The sequence below is a fragment of the Neofelis nebulosa genome, chromosome 11, assembly GCF_028018385.1.
Source record: "Neofelis nebulosa isolate mNeoNeb1 chromosome 11, mNeoNeb1.pri, whole genome shotgun sequence".
Classification (NCBI taxonomy): domain Eukaryota; kingdom Metazoa; phylum Chordata; class Mammalia; order Carnivora; family Felidae; genus Neofelis; species Neofelis nebulosa.
Window position 1 is genome coordinate 88003142 of NC_080792.1, and position 21459 is coordinate 88024600.

The following is a 21459-nucleotide window of genomic DNA, read 5'->3' on the forward strand; positions in this document are numbered from 1 at the left end:
TTTAGCAAGTTTGGAATTATTTTAAAGTAAAAAGTTAGGGGCACCTGGGTGACTCAGTCGTTGAGTGCCCGACTCTTGGTTTCAGCTCAGGTCATGATCTCATAGTTTGTGGATGCGGGCCCCATGTCGGGTTCTGTACTGTCAGTGTGGAGCCTGCTTGGAATCCTCTCTCTCCCTCTTTCTTTGCCCTTCTCCTGCTCGAGTGCTCTCTCTCTCTCAAAAAAATAAATTAAAAACAAGAAAATGTTTAAAATAAAATAAAAAGTTAAATAAACAGCATGATTTTCCTCCCTGGGGGGCCCAGGAAGGAGAGGTTGAGGATACTGTGTAAATTCGGGGGAACAAACCCTCTCATCTCAGGGCCAAGGGAGACTTGCTCATAGTGTTCTTTGATGATGTTCCTCACTGTTATTTGTTCACTTCACTGCCTTCACTTCTTCCTTATTTTCTGGCTTAACTGTCATGTCTAGAGACCCCACTTGGCAGATGTGAGAGTTTGGGCTCTGGCCTCATCCTTTAACTGTCCCCTTTTTCTCTCCCTCTGCTAAATACATTTCACCACCACCCAAGAAAACAGATGCTTTAAATATGTTCGTTGGGTTATTGTTTTTTTAGTGTCATGGTCCCTGTCCCTAATAGTTTCCTCCAAATTGTTGGTGTTTGTCTTAGATTATCAGAACTCTAGAGGGAAAGGGTTGTTTCTCTGCATGTGTTGGGGTGTAATGTTGGGGGAGGTGCCCTGTGGCAGTGTGATGGAGAAGTTACTGTGTTCATTCTCCCTGCACTGGGAAGTCTCTTGTATTTCCCCTGGCCTTATGGCCCTGAATGTTTATTTCCAGATACTGGCTTTATTGGAGTGACTGTGCCTGGGGTAGGGAGGGCTAGCTTTACGGGAAGAGGTATGTCCTTTTAGTTGACTTAGCAAGAACTCTCTTCATTGCTAGGATCAGAAACCCAACTCAGATTGGCCTAAGTGAAAAGGAATTTATTAATTCATATAATGAAGAGCATTACATTCAGACCTGGTTAAATCTAAGGGCTGAAATGATGCTGTGAGAATGCTGTCTTGTACCCTGTTGCAATTATATTTGTGTTTGGCTTCATTTGCTCTGCAGCCCCAGGTGTACTTTCTACCAGATTAGCAAACCCACAAGGAGGGCATTTCTAAACCAATACTTCAGCCAAAGTCCCCCGACTGACCTCATTGGCCCAAATAAGCCACGTGTCTGCCTCTGAGCCAGTCAGTGGCCAGGGGATTGGAGGATACTGATTGGCCAGACCTAGGTCACATGACTGCTCCCGGCATGGAGACTCTTAGCTCTAGTCAAACCAACTGGACCAAGAATTGACAAGAGGTGGCCTCTCAAAGGCATTTTTTGGTTGCCTTTACCATTAGGAAGGATAGAACCTGTCTAGGGGGGAAAAAAAAACAAAACATTGGTTCCTTACACAAGTGCTGTGCCATGCTGCCTTTCCTAATTCCAGCCCCAGTTTTGTAAGCCACATCTCTGATAATGGTAGTTGTATCATCTCAGCTGCCAAACTGACCCGTAGTCATGTCCTATGATACAAACCATGAAAAACGTCCCATTCGTGTTCTCCCATACACCCTGCTTGGGGTCTCTATCCCTCAGGAAACCCACAGGATCTACAGGCAGAAGCTGGAGGAGCTGACTTCACTCCAGACTTTATGTAGTGGCTCTATCAACAAGCAGAAGACGCGACTAAAGGACTTGAAGCACACACTCCAGAGGTAGGTGAGGCTGCAGCGCCCCTGGTTTTAAGGGCTAGAAACCCAACTCAGCTGTCTTGAGCAGAGAATGGAAATTTTAGTGGAAAAATCCCAGGAGTAATTTCAGACATCACTGGATCCATGGGTCAAAAGATGTTTTTAGGATTTTTTACCCCCCTCTGAATTCTGCCTTCCTCTAGATTGGCTTCACTCTCAGGCCGACTGTCCTGTTATGGTCACCGAGATGGCCACCAGCAGTGCCAGACTTGTGTCTTCCAGCCATACTTCCTATTGGTTTAGTTACCCCAGAAGAATAACTTGTTTTTCCAGAAAGAGTTCTGGATGTGATCCTCATTAGCTGGAATTGGTCATGTGCCCATTTGTGAACTAATCACTGAGACTCTGGTTAGGCAAGACTAGGTCATAGGCTTAGTTTATGGACCTGGGGAATGGGACAGCCTTACTTGAACTATATGGAAGGGGAAAGAGGATGAGAGAGAGTTCCCTAGAGGAAAGTTGTTATAGGTCTCTGGTGTAGGTGGTGGGAAGTCTGGTATCCCCGGGGGGGACATACTTAAGCTCATGATTTATTTTTTTTTTTTATTTTTTTTAAATTTTTTTTAACATTTATTTATTTTTGAGACAGAGCATGAACGGGGGAGGGTCAGAGAGAGAGGGAGACACAGAATCTGAAACAGGCTCCAGGCTCTGAGCTGTCAGCACAGAGCCCGACACGGGGCTCGAACTCACAGACCGTGAGATCATGACCTGAGCTGAAGTCAGCCGCCCAACCTACTGAGCCACCCAGGTGCCCCAAGCTCATGATTTAGTTCAGTTCTTGAGGCCACGATCATATGTCCACTTTCCGATTGATCCTCACGTCCTCATGGTTTGGAAATTGCTCTCATCCCTCATAGGTGAAGGAGCCCAGTGAATGCTGTGATCCCCAGGCAGGCAGGGAGACTGAGGCTCTGAGTGGCTTATCCCAGTATACTTAGCTGGGATTCCATATCATAGTGTGTAACTCCTGGTCCATTTTTCCCGTCCCTTTGCAAAGGTTGCTGGTTATATCTCTAGCCCTGGCTGACCATTTTGGAAATGGAGGCCCATTAGTCATGGAGTAGAGTATGGATGGTTCCATGTAATGATATCACCACTCTTGGAAAAACACATCTTACTGATGGTAAGATTCAATAGTCTTCATCAGGCTAGGATTTTTCAACCTTGGCACTGTTGACAGTTCTGCTGCAGGGTCTGTCCTGTGCATTATGGGATGTTTAGCAGCATCCCTGGCCTCTATCCCTGTTTGACAAACAAAATATTCCTAGACATTGCCAAGTGTTTCCAGTTGAGAACCATTGGGTTAGAAGGTTGACCCATGAGGGTGCCTACTATTCTGAGAGTGTGTCCACTGACTTGTTTTTCTAGTTTTATGAGTTAAATATCACCAAAGAATAACAGACAATGATCATTTAGCTGCTTTTACATTTAAAGCACTTTCCTGTCTGCCCTTCTCATAATCAGGCTATTCTTCTAGAATAGTAAGAAGTATGGTATTGCCTGTAGAGGTCCATCGAGCTCATACTTGAGTATCAAGGGTCATTCTAAATGTGTTGCTTTGCTTGTGCTCACTTAATCCTCACAACAGTATTGTCCATGAGGTAGGCCTGATGCTACTCCTGATTTTCAGGTATGGAAAATAAGGCAGGGAGGTTAAAGAACTTTCCCAAGGTCACAAGACTAGCAGGGACCCAGTGTCAAACCCACAGGGTGCAGAGGGAGAATTGAGGTTACAAGAAGCATTGAGATAGAAAGATGGGAGGGCAGTGCCCAGAGTTCCCGGATTCTTCCTCTAGTCTGAGTGACACGGCTGCTTCTCCTATGCCCACACTTCTGACCAAACAGGTACAAACACCATGCGAGTCGGGAGGAGGCAGAGCTCATCCAGCAGATGAGTGCCAACATCAAGGAGCGGCAGAATGTCTTCTTCGACATGGAAGCCTACCTGCCCAAGAAGAATGGGTAGGAACTGGAAACATATCCCACCCCTGCTGCGGGCAGATGCGCAGGCCTAGAATACCTGGTCTGTGTGACTCCCACCTCCCTGTGGGGGCTTGAGGTTGAGGAGAAAGAAGGGAAGCAAGGGCAACAAAGAAAAGGAAGCTTCCTTATGTGTTCCTCCATGGAACAGGCGGGGATCTCAGAGTGAACTTCCTGGGAGGGCTTTGGCAAGGAACTAGATGTAAGATCTCGTTTCTAGCACTGGCCGCATGCCTGGGGCCACCCAAGGTCCAGAGGAAAGTTTTCTCCCAAAAAACAAACATTTATTTATTTATTTTTATTTTAAATTTCAGTATAGTTAACAGACAGCATTATATTAGTTTCAGGTATACAGTATAGTGATTTAATTCCATACATCACCCAGTGCTCATCACCTCAAGTGCACCCTTAATCCCCTTACCTATTCCCCACCCCACCTCTGGTAACCATTAGTTTTTTTTCTCTGTAGCTAAGAGTCTGTTTCTTGGTTTCTCTCTCTCTCTCTCTCTCTCTCTCTCTCTCTCTCTCTCTCTCTCTCTCTTTTCCTTTGAGAACAAACATTTATTGAGTGTCTGCTGTATGCCTGGCATTGTGCTGAGGGCTCTTGAATTATCTACAGCTTGGTGAGTCGGACCCAGATATCTGAATTCTACAAGGTTCAGAGACATAGCGGGTGTTTTGCTCAGGTGGCGCAGCCCAGGTTTGGATGTGAATACCCTGACTCCAGAGCTTGTGTTCTTTCTGTCTTCCTCCTTCGGAGAAGTCCCATCTCCTCCCTCAAGTGACATCACTCCCACCTGTTCCAGAGCGAGCGAGATCGAACAGCGTTGTATCAAAACCTGATGCAGGCTCCCAAGTGTGCTCCCATCACTTCCCTCTGCGCTTTTTCCTGGTTTGGCCTAACACAAAGTCAGAGCCCCTGTGAGGAGACTACTAGCCCTTTCACATTTGAAGTCATTCTTCTTGGCTTTTTTTTTTTTTTTTCTTTTTTTGGTGCCAAATTTGGTGAAAATCTCCCTAAGTTGGATGGTGATAATTTTCCATAGAATGAAACAGCATGACCCTCTTTTACAATGTGGCTCAGATCCTCTTTCCAAGCTCCAGTCTCCTCAGTCCTCCGTGCATTTTACACCAGTTGGCAATCTTTGGATTACAAATGTCTGAAAACCCAACTCAAAGTGCTTAAGAAAAAATAGGGGATTTATTGGCTCATGTAACTAAAAGGTCCAGATGTTGCTGTGGGTCTGGCCAGATCCTGCTGCTCAAATGATACTGTTAGGCTCTCTCTCTCTCTCTCAGTGAGCTTTCATTTTACTCTCTCTGCCAGTGTGTTTAGCTGGCCGGGGTTGCTCTGGGTTTGCATTCTGCCTGCTTAGCAATCCCAGTAAAGAAAGCATCTTTGTTTCTTAGTAGTTCTGGGAAAAATCCCAGGACCGAGTCTTATTGGCCTGTGACCAGTGTGTCCCATGACCATTATTGACCCAATCGGGGATGCACTGCTTTGATCGGCTAAGCCTGGCTCATGTGCCTTACCTTAGGGTCTGGGAGGAAGAGACTCTCTTTCAGGAAGTAGGGACTATATTGCTAGGCAAAAAACAACAGATGTTCTTTTCACATCTCTGCTTCAGTTACACCAGACTGGAAATGCCCCCTAGCACTTACTCATAGCTAGAAAGAAGACTCCTCTTTTCTCTTTTCTCCTCTCAGCCTTCTACTCATCCTTCAAAGCCCAGTTCAGATGTTAATCACCTCAGTGAAGCCTTTCTAAAACCCCCTCTCCCTCTGCGGAATTAACCCTTATGAGATTTCATACATAACCTTTTATTTACACTTTTATTGGTGCATGAGAGTACAGGCTATTTTGTAACAAAAGCCCAATGATACAAGAGCTCAAACAAGCTGGAGGTTTCTGTCTCAAACATAACAGTCCAGAGGTGAGTGGGCCAAGAGTGGTGGGCTCGTGGGGTCATCTAGGGACTCAGGGTCTTTCCAGCACCAACTCACTGCTTCACCACCCTTCAGAGAGTTGTCCTCATCTGCATGAGCAGAGCTGGCTCGCACCATCACATCCTCAGGAAGTGGGGAAGAGTCAGGGAGTAGAGGGCAAGCAGATAACTTTATACGAAAAACAAAACAAAACAAAACAAACAATATTTGCCATTTCCCAGTGGAGCCAAAAACATAGATATTCAATAACCCAGAAATTCCGCTCCTGTCTGCATAGCCAATGGAAGTGAGCACTTCTATCCTCCAAAAGACACGTATAAGAGTGTTGACAACAAAGACTCCAGACACAAAGGCTACATATTACACAAGTCTTTTTAGAAATCTTTTTTTTTTTTTAGTGTTTATTTATTTTTGAGAGACACAGAGATACAGAGCACGATCAGGGGAGGGGCAGAGAGAGAGAGAGGGAGAGAGAGAGAGAGAGAGAGAGAGAGACAGAATCTGAAGCAGGCTCCAGGCTCTGAGCTGTGAGCACAGAGCCCAACCTGGGGCTCGGACTCATGAACGGTGAGATCATGACCTGAGCTGAAGTTGAACGCTTAACCAACTGAGCCACCCAGGCGCCCCCACATGAGTCTTTTTATATGAAATGTCCAGAACAGGCAAATCCATAGATGTAAAGTAGGTTAGTGGTTGCCACATGCTGGCAGGGGAGAGAGGAAAGGGAGTGACTGCTGATGGGTCCGGGCTTTCTTTGGGGTGATGAAGATGTTCTAGAATTAGGTAATGGTGATGGTCGTACAATGTTGGGAATATACTGTAAATCATTAAATTGTGTACTTTAAAAGGGGGATGTTATTGGGGTGCCTGACTGGCTCAGTCAGAGGAGCATATGACTCTTGATCCTGGGGTTGTGAGTTCGAGCCCCACGTGAAGTGTAAAGATTACTTAAAAAAAAAAAAAAAACTGTAAAAGGGTGATGTAATGGGGGTGCCTGCCTGGCTAAGTCAGAAGACCTTGTGACTTATGATCTCAGGGTTGTGAGTTTGAGCCCCACGTGGAGGGGGTAGAGATCACTTAAATACATAAAACCTTAACAAAAAAAGGGTGATGTTATGGTATGTGAATTACATCTCAATTAAAAAAAAAAAAAAAGAATGTTCAGAGCAGCTGTATTTCTATTAGCCACAAACTGAAAACAACCTGAGTGTTCGTCAGTAGCAGAATGAATAAATAAGTTGTGGTATCTCCAGTCACTGGAATACTATGTATAGACAACTTGGATGAATCTCACAGACATAATATGGAGGGAAAGAAGCCAGGCATAAATATACTGAAGGTTATACCTCAGTTTTAAAAAGAGCCCTTTTTAAATTGACCTAGAGATTGCATACATGCCTTCATCATATTGGCTGGAACTTAGTCATATGCTCACATTGGCTGCAAGGGAGGCTGGGAAATGTGGTCTGTCAGCCAGCTAAAATGGGGGGACAATGAGTTTGTCATGACTGTTGTGTGTCACAGTTTTCACATTCTTTAGGTGATCATCATTCCCATTCCATGTGAGAATTTTACCAATGAGCTTAGCACCCTGTTTTCTACCACCAGTGCTCCATGTGTGCTCTGAGTTTGAATGGTTTTGGGGGGCCCCCTCCCAGGGCTGTTAAGGAACACGGTGGCCCTCACAGGTATTTTCCTTCCAGGCTCTACTTAAACCTGGTCCTTGGCAATGTGAATGTGACCCTTCTCAGCAACCAGGCCAAGTAAGTATCTCAGATCCCCAGCTGGCATTAGGGAAGCCAGGCATTTTGTTCTTTCAACTCAGGAGAAATGAACGAAGCTAGAATTTTTGCGTAAATAAAGAAATATTAATAGTTGGGGCTCTGGCTCTTGGTCTTTCTGACACTCTCCTCCTCGTTGGGGGACCATCCTGGGAAGGTTCTTTCCCTCTTTTCACGCAGTCAGTACACTGGGTGAACAGAAGTGCCACTTCCCCATGAGAAATGGCTCCTGCCCCATTCCACTCCTTATCACACACAGTTCTCCTGGGAAGCAGGCAGTACTGTCATCTGAAATCAGTCAGTCCCAGGGGCAGTGCAGCCATGGTGTTTCTCTTGCGGTAGCTGGTTGGGAAGGAACCTGTGTCCATCCCCTGCCCATCCCTATCACAGGCCTAGAGACCTACCTGAGAGTCTAGCGACATGGGAGCTTTGTGCATTGGCCCCCTTTCTGTAATTGATCGTCACTATTAATTCAAGACCAGAGCTTTCCTTTGGTGGGATCAGAAGGTCCTTGTGGGCTGTGGGTAGTGGTAGGTGAAGGATCTGATGGGGCTGAGGATTCTGCCCCCAGATGGGATACAGTTATATTACTATAACTATAGTAATAGTTGTGTGACCTTTTCTGGGGGTGTCTATCAATGCAGATTTGCTTACAAGGATGAGTACGAGAAGTTCAAGCTCTACCTGACCATCATCCTGCTCCTAGGTGCTGTGGCGTGTCGATTTGTCCTTCACTACAGGTAACGGGAAGGTGGTGGTGTGTGTAGGCATGGAGTTGGTGGGGCGTCTCTCCTGCATCTGCAACGTTTGGTAGATTGTAGGTAGAGAAGAGCTGTTTCTCATGGGAAATGGCAGCCATGTCCACCCTACATCCATTCAACAAATATCTACTGAACAGCTATTGGAAGAGGCCTTATAACTAGTAGATTGGAAAGAGCCCAGTGGCACACTGACATTGTGGAATGTTATTTGGCCATAAATAGGAATGAAGTACTGACATGTGCTTCGACATGGATGACCCTTGAAAACGTTATGCTCAGTGAAGTTAGAAAAGGCCACATATTGTATGATTCCATTTATATGAAATGTCTAGAACAGGCACGTCTAGAGAGGCAGAAAGCAGATCAGTGGTGAGGAGCAGGGCGGAGGGGAAATGGGGGAGGGTACTGTTGATGGGTATAGGGTTTCTTTTGGAGTGATGAGAAGGTTCCAGAATTAGATGGAAGTCATGAATGTGCAACCCTCTGAATATACTAAAACCTAATGAACTGTATACTTCGGAAGGGTGAATTTTATGGTATGTGAATTATATATCAATTATGAACAGAAAGAGAAAACAGGAAAGAAGGGAAGAAAGGAAAGAAAAAGGAAAATATCACAGACTGCCTGGGTTTGAATCTTGGTTTTGGGACTAACTGGCCGTTACCGTGAGCACGTTCCCTCTGGGAGCCTCAGTCTCCCCATCTGTAAAATGGGGCGGGGGGGGGGGGGAGACACCAGGCTGTGCGAGCTGCGTGTGGAGGGCTCTGCCCAGTGCCTGGCACCAGCGATGCCGGTGAGAGTGTCAGCCGCTGCTTTTGGAGCAGGTGGCAGCCATGCTGCTCTGAGAGGCTGTGGCCTGGCGGCTCAGGCCTCACTGCCTCATGGGGTTTCATTCCCCCCTCCCCTGCCCTGGCTTTTCTGCCCCGAGGGGAGGTAGCCAAGCACAACTTGGGCATTTGGCCCCGTGTCAGGGGTTTATTTCCTGGCAAGCGCTTGGCTGGGAGTCCGGTTGCTGGTCTGGCCACTTGAATGTCCAAACAAAGGCCCTTTGAGGTCCTGGGCCCGTGCCTGCCTGCCGCCTCGGGGCTGGCCAGGTTCCCCGAAGGGTAGAGGCTGCACACATCAGTACTGCCTGCTCACATGCCATTCTGGAAAGGATACAAGTACTTGATGTGCAACCAGATTCCCTTGCACTGGGACATCTAGGGCCCTCAAAAGGGCACACCAGTCGTATGTTGTCAAGTTCTAAAATTCAGTCTTCTCCCCATCCCTTTCTGTGTGCATTTCCTGGGGCTGTAGTAACAGTGCCTCGAATGGATAGCTTAGAACAACAGAAATCTATTTTCTCACAGTTCTAGAGGCCAGAAGTCTGAAATCAAGGTGTGGGTAGAACCATGCTCACTCTGAAGGCTCTAGGGGAGAATCCTGCCTTGACTCTTCCAGTTTCTGGTGGTACCTGCTTCCTTGGCGTTCCTGACTTAAAGAAAGCTGTTCCCTTCCATTCTCAGCTTCATGTGCCTCAACCTTGTCCTGTCCTCCTTCCCTGTATGTCCCTGTGTTTCTCTTATGGCCTTCTTATGAGGACGCCCGTCTCCGGAGTCAGGGTCCACCCTAACCCAGTATGACCGACCTTATCTCAATTAATTACATTTGCAAAGACCCCTATTTCCAAATAAGGTCATATTCTGAGGTCCTGGGTGGATGTGAATTTTGAGGGAACTCTATTCAACCTAGTATACCTTCTTTGGGTTACAAATAGGACCAGGGAGGGGGGCTGGGCAGGCAGCTTATCTCTCTTCTTTTGCCCTCAGGGAAACTTGCCCTGCTGTTTAACCTTGGGCAAACGACCTAACCTCTCGCCACCTCAGTTCCTTCACACAGAAAATGAAGATAGTGAGAGCTACATGGTAGAATGGTTGAGAGGACTGGATAGGTTATATCTGCAGTGTTTAGTGCCTGGCACATAAGTGCTGCCTAAGTGTGAGCAGTTGTGATTGCTGCCATCTTTTGTGCTGGAGGAGATCACAGCTTAATATCCAGTGCCCAAAGAGCAGGATTTTCTCTCCTTACTCTTGCCCCCTTGAGGTGGTTTCCTTGCTGGGTGCCCCACCCAAAGGCCCTTCCGTGGTGCCTCTAAGTCTGGAGCTGGGCATGGCTAACGTCCTTCAGAACCATGGGTTGTAGGTCCAGCTCTGCCACTCACAGATCGTGCGACCTTGAGTAGAGCCCTCGATCTCTCTGTGTGTGGTTCCTCGTCTTCCCCATGACCAGAGGACATCTGCCCATGTTGCCGGGCCCTTGGGAGGCTTTGGTGAGGCTGCTGGAGAGTGTGATGTCTCCTTCTTCCGCCTTCAGGCCAAGAGGCTGTGTCTAGTTAGAATTGTCCTCTATCAGGATTGGGTTTTGAAGCTGGTAGGAAAGAGGTGGTTGGGATTAAGCTTGGGTTGGTTGGGCTCGGGTTTGGATTTCACTCCTGGGCAGTTCATTTCCTCTCTCTCAATCTCAGTTTCCTCATCTATAAAATGGGAAGTTGTACCATCTTAGTTTGTGTTCCCCCAGAAGTAACCCAAGCACTCGAGCATTTGAGTGCCAGCAGTTTATTTGGGAGGTGATCCCAGGAAACATTGGTAGGGGAATGGGAAGTGAGACAGGAGGGGCTACCTGTGGGCATCTGGACTCCAGTGCTGCTGGAGAACTGGGGACAGCATGGAACATGCCTCAGTCATCCCACTTGAGGGGCGAAGGGGCAAGGGTATTTTTCTTCCTGCTGCTGTTGGTCAGGGGAGTTGAGGACTGCTTCCAGAGGGTGATAATTCCCCTTCCCTCCTGATCTGCCTCTCGCATCAGCAGAGTGAGCTCTGAGCCCAGGCATGCCAGGAGTTGCAGGTTCTGGCTGTTGGGAGTTCTATAGACGGGCACAGATGCAGTAAATGCACCTGCACAAGAAGCAGTCCTGTAGGGCTGTTCGAAGACACAGACAGGTCATCCATGTCAAGTGCCTGCCCCATTGCAAGTTCTCAGTAATTAGTGCTGGCCTGGTGTGGCAGCCTGAAGGCGTGCACGTTCTAATCCTCAGAATCTGCAAATATATTACCTTACATGGCAAAACATCTTTGCAGATAGGTTAAGCTAAGGATCTTGAGAAGAGATTATCCTGGATTATTCAGTGGCCCCAGTGTAAGTACAAGAGTCCTTAGAAGAGGGAGATAGGAGGGTCCGAGTCAGAAGCGGAGGTCAGTGATGCAGTGCCACAAAACAAGGAATGCAGGTGCCTCAAGAAGCTGGAAAAGGTAAGGAAATGGATCCTCCCCTACGGCCTCCAGAAGGAGCCCAGCCCTGCTGACCCATTGCAGACTTCTGACCTCCAGAACTATAAGGAAATAAATGTATGTTGCTTTAAGCCACTAGGTTTGTGGTCATTTGTTACAGCAGCAACAGGAAGCTCATACATTTTGTCAGAGCAGCCGAGGCCAGCACCTCAAGCATGTCCCTAACGCGCTGGGGCCATAAAACTTTACTCCATTCTTCTCTTTACTGACAAGATATAGGAAAGGACCAATGAAAAATATCCTGGTAACCCGGACTCACTCCTGGGCCTGCCTCTTGTTTGGAGGCGAGCTCAGAAGTCAGTATCTAAGTGACTCTGCACTGGGGAGGCCGACCCCACCCCAGCACCCTGTTCAAGTAAGCCTTTGATTTCCTCAGAGTTAAGCATCTGAGACTCATTTTGCAGCCTTTGGGTACTCTGTGATACTTCCAAAATTATAACCGGGAACGTATGTAGCCCTTCCTATGCCTCAGGCACTGTTCTACACCCTGCATGTGTGAAACTCAGCCGATGCTCATAGCGGCCTACACGGGAGCTGCTGGTACTCTCCCCGCTCCAGGGGGGGCAGTGATGGCACAGTTGGGGGGCGGGATTACCAATGTGCCCCCGGTCCCACAGCGGGAAAGAGGCAGAGCTGGGATTTGAACTCAGGCCCCGAGTTTCCGGAGTGTGCTCCTGGCCCTCCTGAGACCGCCTCTGCAGACGATGGTTCAGGAGGGCTTGGGGTGGAAAGTCTGTCATCTGTGACCACAAAACAGGGTCACATAGCTTGAAAGACACCTTCCAACTTCTACTTATTGTTGGAGTCACACTCTTTCATTTCCCTCCTGGGGTTATCATAGTTGTCCCCATAGTTGTCAGAGACAGGAATGGAGGAGATTGGAAGTGTTCTCCCTCCCATGTGCAGATGGATGGCGCCCCGTACAGTCACTTCTGTTCCCACGCTGAATGGATGTGGAGGGCACTGGCAGCTACCGAGGCACTTCCCTTTGGGGTGGAAGATAAAGCCTTCATTAGCATCAGGGGCAGGGGAGCCCTCCAAGGGGCTGTCTGTTGCCGGCTCTGTCCCAGGACCCTTCACCCAGGAATGTTCAGGTAGGGGGTCGGCCTTTGCATTTTACAGACAGCAGAGCTGAGGCCGGGCAGGTCTCTGACAGGGTCACACACAGCATGTCTGCAAGCTCTCCACCCTGACCAGGCCACAGCAGCGGCTCCAGCCGCTCTGTTCTGTCCACCTTGAAGACTTGCTCCGCCCAGCTCTGGTACCACAAAGGAGGCCGGGAGTTCTTAAGTTCATCTTACAGACGAGATTCAGACCGTAAGAACTGTTTTGTAAGTGCAACGAAGTTTAAAGATGGTTTAAGGGGACAGAGGGAATTTACATTTTGAGGCTGTAGACAGTCTAAAAATAAAGTATTAGAGGGGCGCCTGGGTGGCTCAGTTGGTTGAGCGTCCGACTTCGACTCAGGTTATGATCTCACGGTTTGTGAGTTCGAGCCCCACGTCAGGCTCTGTGCTGACAGCTCAGAGCCTGGAGCCTGCTTCGGATTCTGTGTCTCCTCCTCTCTCTCCCCATCCCCCGCTTGTGCTCGGTCTCTTAAAAATAAATAAATAAATGTAAAAAAAATTTTTTTTAATAAACTATTAGGTTTTCTACTTAGAGTCCTGTTGCCATTCCACCAAAAATTTCACATCAGACAGTGAGAATTTAGAAGGGAGAGAGGGTGCCCTAGGCTGAGTGCTCAGGGAGGGAGAGGAAACCAGCTAGAGCCCTAAAGGTGGATTGGATTTCGGTAGAAAGGTGAGGGAGACAGGCACTCCAGGTGGAGGCCAGGCTTCCTCTGCCTTGCCCAGGATCAGCACGAGTTTCCAGAGGCACGCCTGGTAGGCAGCACTCATCGTGGTGTGCTTGTCTGTTGCAGCGCGGGTGGGAGATCTGTGCCCGGTTCTCATGCCTGCTCTCCTCCCCGGGGTTGTTTCTTTCCACCAGGGTGACTGACGAAGTTTTTAACTTCCTGCTGGTGTGGTATTACTGCACCCTGACAATCCGGGAGAGCATTCTCATCAGCAATGGCTCGAGGTAACGGGGGACCTGGCTTTGTGGGGGGGCATAGGGGGAACCAAAGGGAGATCTGGAACGGATGCAGGGGAGGGCTGTCACCCCCAGCCTGTATTCCCTTCCTCCTCAGAGGGGGCGGGGGGTTGTCCGTGACTGTTCAGATCCAGGGAGGAGGGAAAACATGTCTGCTGATGCAGCATCACTCGCCATGGTCAGTCTCTTGCTTACAAAAAACTAACTCAAATGGGTTTAACACAACAAGAAGTTTATTTTCTCGTATCAAGGAACAGGTCTGTTGGGACTGACTTCAGGTCAAGCTTAATCCAGGTACTTAGACAATGTTATCAGGACCCGCTTTCTCTCCACCCTTCACCTCTGCCTTCTAGTATGATGTCTTCATTCTCAGGCTCCATGTAGAAGCACCTGGGAGCTCCAGGCTCAAGTCTTTGTTTCTAGCATTCTCAGCAAAATAGGGCACATCACTTTCTTCCAAGAGCCTCACTGGGTCCCATTGGCACTTGCTGAATCATGTGCCTGTCTGTGCACCAATCACTGTGGCCAGAGAATGCATGGCTGTGATTGGCCAGGCTTGAGCCTCATGCCTGCCCCTACAGCTTAGGAGCTGAGTGTCAGGAGGGGAGTGGTTCCCCAGAGGAAAATTGGGATACTGTCACCATGAGGATGAATGGATTCTGGTGACAGGAGTGACTGGTTCCCCCCCCCCCCAAGGGAGATAGGGAGGATGGAGAACATGTGGTAACGGCCTTGGTTCAAACCTGCTTTGTACCCAGCTGGTGCTGAGGAGGAAGACAGCCAGGCTGGGAGTGAGGGTTCCAGAGTTCTAGTCCCAGTGCTATTCCTGAGCAGCTCTGTGACCCTGGGCAACTGATGTCCACTCTCTGGGCTATTTCACAGCCCCCTGGGGGAGTATGTCTCAGGGTTGCTGAGTGAATCAAGACACTTGGGGCTCCCCATCACTGAGGGCCTCCTATGCCAGGAGCCCTGCTATTTTCTCATTCTCCTTCCTACCCCCACCTGTCTCTGAGCTGAGACCACGACTTGCCACCTGCAGGACCCATTTTCCACAGGTCTGATTCCTTTTTGGGATGGCCGTTTTCATCTCTGTGTGCCATGCTTGCCCCTATTTTCCCCTGAAACAGGAAGTAACAACCGCCCAACCCCTCCCTGCTTCTTCCCCTCTGGACACCACTAAGGAACTGTCATGAACTGTGTGTTTCAGATTGGGGGGGTGTCTGCAAACTCCTAAATAATTTGCTACCTTTTCACTTTCTGCCCAGTGGTCTCATGGCAGATCCCTGCCCTGCCGGGCCTTAGCCTGCATGTAGAGCCCAGAGGTAAGGAGCAGGGGAACAGCGAGTTTTAGGTATACAGCCCTGCAGCATGTAGCCCTTTAGAAAAAAAGATCAGTGTTTCTCAAACTACACTTGTTTTTTACCCACGCTCTCCATTTTTGCCTTTTCCATGTATCATCTGGTTGATAATGTTCACATTTTAAATCAACCTCTCCTTTTTTTTTAAACTTCAATAAATATTAGTTTATTTTAGAAGGAAATTTTATTTCATCACCATACATGGAAAACCAGCATCAGTCGCAGGAAGGAGGAAGTAGTGTAAAAATATCCTTTTGTTTTCCTTGTATAAGTTATTGAAGTCAATTATTTTTGCTTCCGGAAGGCTCTGAGCCTGAGGCCTGCCATCTCTCTCTTCGTGTGTGTACATGAGTGTGAAAAGGGAGGTTTTTGGACCTGAGAGGCATTAAAGAGACTCTCCCGGACTTACTCAGGAGAACAAAGAGAACTCAAGAGATGCCCTTTCCCCACACAGTTCAGTAGCATCTAGTGCGACCCTCAGGTGTCATCTAAAACTTGATATACACGCCCCAAGCTTTGGGAAACACTGAAGTGAAAAATCTCAGCAAATAAATAACACTCATAGTCTTCCTTAATTGTAGTGAATAGTATCTTTCTGCTTTTGGGTGTCATTGGAGGGGAGCCAGGGTGGTAGATAGTGGGGAAAGGGGGCCGGGGCAAGTGGCAAAGTCTTCTTGGTCATGAATTCTCTTTCTCTTGTCATGGGCTTGCTGTCAGTCTTACAGTTTTATCCTTCTGATGGACTCTAAGAGTCTTCAGAGGCATGCTACATCTCTAACAGTCACTAACACTTTAGTAAGAGTTACTCTGGTCACCTCTTTATCTAGTGTGACAAGCTGTGGATGGGGCCGGGGGAGAGGCATTACCAGAGAGAAAGGAACAGGACTGAGTGGAGGTCCCTGCAAGTGTGGGTCACACCAGGAAAGTGGGGAGGGGGACACAGGGGGGTAGAAGTGGGGTTCCAAAGCCAAGCCTCATTCGCCTAACACTTCAGCAGGTATCTCAAGTTGTAATGGGACTGTTCTTCTGGGCCTGTCTTCTGCTGTGGCCTGGGGCAGGGGTTTGGATGTGGTGGGGGCTGGGATCTGGAATGGGTGGGGTGGGTTTGGTGCTTTATCTTCTGGAATGACTTTGGAGCTGTGGTTCATTAGCTCAGTTAGTGCAATAAGCAAATCAAGTTCCTTTGCAAATCCTGCAAATGAGGGAAAACCACCAGATAGGAGTAAACCTGAGGGGGGAACATATATAAGCATACCTTGTCTAATTGCACTTCGCAAACATAGTGTTTTTTATAAATTGAAGATTTGTGACAGCCTTGTGCCGAGCAGGTCTATCGGCATCATTTTTCCAACAGCATTCGCTCATTTGGTGTCTCTGTCACATTTTGCTAATTCTTTCAGTATTTAAAACTTTTTTCATTATTATTATATTTGTTATAGTGATCTGTGATCAGTAATTAAAATTTGCTGAAAGCTCAGATGATGGTTAGTATTTTTTTAGCAATATATATTTTTTAAATTAATTTTTTATTAAAAAAAATTTTTTTAATGTTTATTTATTTTTGAGAGACACAGGGACAGAGTGAGAGCAGGGGAGGGGCAGAGAGAGAGGGAGACACAGAATCCAAAGCAGGCTCCAGGCTCTGGGCTATCAGCACAGAGCCCGACATGGGGCTTGAACCCATGAACTGTGAGATCATGACCTGAGCCGAAGCCAGATGCTTAACTGACTGAGCCACCCAGGCGCCCCTAATTTTTTTTTTTTAAACATTTATTCATTTATGAGAGAGAGAGCACAAGCATGGTAGGGGCAGAGAGAGAGGGAGACACAGAATCTGAAGCAAGCTCCAGGCTCCAAGCTGTGAGCACAGAGCCCAATGTGGGGCTCAAACTCAAGCTGTGAGATCATGACCTGAGCTGAAGCCGGACGTTTAACCGACTAAGCCACCCAGGAGCCCCACAATATATTTTTAAATGAGGGTATATACATTGTTTTTTTTGTTTTGTTTTGTTTTTATTTAAATTTTTTTTTTAATTTTAGAGTGTGAGCAGGGGAGAGGGGCAGAGGGAGACAGAGAATCTTAAGCAGCTTCACGGTCAGCACAGAGCCTGACACAGGGCTCGATCTCAACAACCCTGAGATTGTGACCTGAGCGAAATCAAGAGTTGGGTGCTTGACCAACTGTCTGAGCCACCCGGGAGCCCCTGTGCATTGTTTTTTTAGACCTGCTTTTGCACACTTAACTAGACTACAGTACAGTGTAAACATAACTTCTATAGGTACTGGGAAACCAAAAACTTCACTTGACTTGCTTTATTGTGACATTTGCTTTGTTGCAGTGGCCTGAAAGTGTACCCACAATCTCTCTGAAGTATGCCTGTGTATTAATAGTTCAAGGCGTTAAAACTGGCTCAGTGTTAACAGTCCTTCTCCCCATTCTGTTCTGCTGCTGCACTGGCCAGCATCACAACAAATCAACAATCTCACAGGAAAGAGCTCTTTCCTCGGAAGATCCAGTTGTAATTTTGAGACTGATTTCTGACTGTCTGGGCTGAGGTCATATGCTCATCCCTGAGCCAATCACTGTGGCTGAAGGGATGTAGAGCCCCGATTGCCTGGCTGTGAGTCATGTGCCCAGTTATATCCCTCAGCTCCCTTTCAACCACCCAGATGGAGTGTGGGGATGAGGTGGTTCACCAAAGGAAGGGCCTGGCGTGAAGCCAGCATGCAGGGAGGATGGGGGTGTGCAGGGGGTTGGGGGGTGGTGATTGACAGAGAGGCAAAACAGCAGATGTCCTCTATAGTTAGTTCTGGGCCAGAATAAGTAATGAATCAGGGATCGTGTTAGCTTTCTTGGCCAGCCGGCCCATGGGTGCTTGGTTCCAACTGGCTGTTGTAGGGGCCTTTCCTAGGATAAAGACTAGGGGTGGCCAGGAGGGAGGGATCCTCACAGTGGAAGCTAGCTCTTTCCCCTGACTGCCCACATGACCCAAGCTCAAAGCCAGAAACAGCCTGTGATTGAATAATTGCTGGTGCCTGTAGATTGTGCACACGTGTAAATGTGGCTGAGGTGGTCCTAAAGAGAGGACTGTGGTCTCCTCGGGCACCATCCCCAGACACTGGGCCACGCTTCCTACATTGTGGCTATGTGTATACCACTCTTCATTGGGTATCTACTGTCTGTACATTAAAAAGCCCATTAACCCCTACAAACTTTATTTCTGTGGCAAAACAGGCCCAAAGAGTGATTAATGGGTGCAGGTTTCTTTTGGGGTGATAAAAATGTCCTAAAACTGATTGTAGTCACGGTTGTGCAGCTGTGTGAATGTCCTGAAAACCACTGACTTGTGGATCCACTAAGTGGATGACGTGTATGATAATCTGAATTGAATCACAATAAAGCAGTTGCGCACACACACACACACACACACACGGCACAAAACCAGCCCAGCACCCTGGAGAGTGCAGATAGATGAGGGGGCTCGTGAACGCCATGCCAGGGAAGAAGCAGTTTCTAGCCTTTCCTAGTGCATCTGAGCAGTGCTTACTTATTGGGGGCACCTGTCAGAGCTGGGCTTTGGGCACTGTGAGCTGTGGACTGAGAGCTGCTGCCCAGCCAGGCTTGCTGCATACATCCTGCGTCTCTGGCTGCTCCCACACCGGGAGGGGGCATTCTCAGGGTGGGGGGGGGGGTGGGTTGGGGAGGAAGACAAAGGGGCACTGGGTTTGCCAAGGCTCAAGGGCTTGTGTGTGTGGCTCTGCAGAGAACTTGGGGAGAAGTGGTTCCGGAGAGGCTTCTTGGGTGCTCTGCAAGCTGAAAGTGTGCAGATGGGGCTAACTGCCTTTTCTATCAGAAAATTAGAGCCAGGGGTCCTTGTAGACTCTGACAGGCAATACAGGGACATTGGGAGGGGGAGTCTGGGCACAAAGAAGTGGGTGGATGTCTCATCCTACACCTGCATGCTGGTGGCGTCTAGACCAGCTGCTGCTTCATCGGCCATACCTCCTGGATATCACTTCATTCGTTTCAGCATCTATTGAGTGCCTACTGTTTACCAGGTGCTATTAGTGCTAGGCATAAAGAGTCACCTAAGACCTTGTTCCTAACCATAACCCTTGAGGCATCCACAGGCCATGCCTGAGCCCCTAATTTATGTCCAGGTCTATTGTGGGATTGCAAAGAGGAGAGATGAGTAAGATCCAGTCCCTGCTTGTAGGATGTCTGCATCTGATTAGAAGGTTTTAAGACAACTCAAACCCACTTACTAAGACAATGCAAGTTAAAACCTCAATGACACAGTAATTTTCACCTAATAAGAAATTTTAAAACTTGGAATCCGGCATTGGTGAGGGTTTGGGGAACCAAATTTCTACTGGCCAGTCCTTGGGAGGAAGGAGCCCAGCTACTGCCAGGCTGCATTTGGCAAAGCAAATCATTGCCACATTGTGTTCAGGTAACTGAGCTCTTAGAGGCTGGAAAAGATCAGAGGCCAGAGACAAGACTCAAGGACTTCGAAGGTTAAAAGGTTTGAGGGTCCAGCTTTCATCTAGGCTGGAACATTGACACTGAGGAGGGATTGACAGTGAGGCTCCCTCCCGTCCTGTGGAGTGAGAGCCCTCAGTTGGGGGAGCACTGGGTTCTGAAAACAGGGTTCCCACAGCTTCTGGACTGGACACAGGAAGTCCAGGGCTGGTCAGGGCCCTGCTGTGGATGGAGGAGCAGATGAGCCCAGGGCATGGGCTCCCAGGGAGAAACTGTCTGGGACGATGTGAGATGCTGTGTGGACAGTCTGTCATTTCCCTGTGTCTGCGTGGGATAACGTAGGTAGCTCCAGCTCTCTGTAAGTGTGTGTGTGTGTGTGTGTGTGTGTGCGCGCTGTGTTTATTCAACACACTGAGCACCTGCTCTGAGCCAGGTGTCACAGATACATCCATGAAGAAGACAGACAAAATTACTGCTTTTCTGATGTTTACATTTGGGGAAGAGGGTTCAGAGAACAAACAAGGGGAAAAAATGAGTAATTTCAGATAGTGGTAAGCACCGTGAAGAAAATGAAACAGGGTAGTGTCGTGTAAAGTGGGGCTGCCTGTCTGTTTTAGATAAGGTAGCCGGAGGCCTTTTGGGGGAGGTGACAGTTGGTCCAAAACTTGAATTTGGATCAGGAGCCAGGCAGGCCAAGTTCTTGAAGCAGAGAGAACAGCAAGTACAAAGTCCCTGTTAGACAAAATACCACAGGCTGGGTGGTTTAAACAACAGAAATCTATTTTCTTGTAGTTCTGGAGGCTCGAAGTCCAAAATCAAGGTGAGGTACCAGCAGGATTGGTTTCCCCTAAGGCCTGTCCCTGGCTTACAGATGGTCACCATGGCTTCATGTGGCCTTTGGGGGCTTGAACTCTGAGCTCTGAGGTCAAGAGTCTGACACTTAACCACCTGAGCCACCCAGGTGCCCTTTTTTTAAATTTTATTTTAAGTTTATTTATTTTGAGAGAAAGACCAAATGCACAAGTGGGAGAGGGGCAGAGAAAAGGAGGGACAGAATCCCAAGCAGGCTTTGTGTCATCAGCACAGAACCTGATGTGGGGCTCAAACCCACAAACTGAGATCACGACCTGACCTGAGATCAAGAATCGGGTGTTGTTTGATTTTTAATTTTTTTAAATATTTTTATTTTTGAGACAGAGAGACAGAGCATGAGCAGAGGAGGGGCAGAGAGAGAGGGAGACACAGAATCTGAAGTAGGCTCCAGGCTCCAAGCTGTCAGCACAGAGCCCGACGCGAGGCTCGAACTCACAGACTGTGAGATCATGACCCGAGCTGAAGTTGGACGCTTAACCGACTGAGCCACCCAGATGCCCCAAGAATTGGGTGTTTAACGGACTGTGCCACCCAGGCACTCCCCTATCACCTTTTTTTAAACCTTAATTAACTCTTTAAAGTTCCTACTTCCAGGGGTCCTTGGCTGGCTCAGTCAGTGGAGCGTGTGACTCTTGATACCTGGGTCGTGAATTTGAGCCCCATGTTGGGTATGGAGATTACTTAAAATAAATAAAGTTCCTATCTCCAAAACCAGTCACATTCTAAGGTACTGGGGGTTAGGGCTGCAACATAGGAATTTGAGAGACACAATTCAGCCTATAACAGGACCTGAGGTACCAATGGGCTTGTCAGGTTCAAGGAGAGGACAGGGAGACAGGGCTTGAAGCTGGGGTGTGATTAGGGATGTGTTCTTAGGGTAGTGGGAAGCCCCTGGGGGCCCGAGTCCTTCTGTGGGTCTCATGGCCAATCTGTGAGTGGTTTATGTGTGATTGTGCATTTCTGTAGGACAGAGAAAAGCGCAGAGTCATGGCTTAGGTCTATTTCATGGCTGTTTCTGGGCCGCAGAGCAGGAACCACCCCCCATCCCCCCAAGTCTGAGAAC

General features: G+C 48.1%; 1 protein-coding gene across 1 annotated transcript in view; it reads left to right on the forward strand.

The window, feature by feature from the left end:
- Positions 1–21459, forward strand: part of TMEM120B (transmembrane protein 120B) — a 42537-nt gene that overhangs the window by 16148 nt on the left and 4930 nt on the right. Inside the window, exons 2-6 of the mRNA XM_058691321.1 lie at positions 1635–1753; positions 3638–3754; positions 7423–7482; positions 8145–8240; positions 13581–13670. Coding sequence (XP_058547304.1) covers positions 1635–1753; positions 3638–3754; positions 7423–7482; positions 8145–8240; positions 13581–13670 — 482 coding nt within the window. The remainder of the gene's footprint in view (positions 1–1634; positions 1754–3637; positions 3755–7422; positions 7483–8144; positions 8241–13580; positions 13671–21459) is intronic.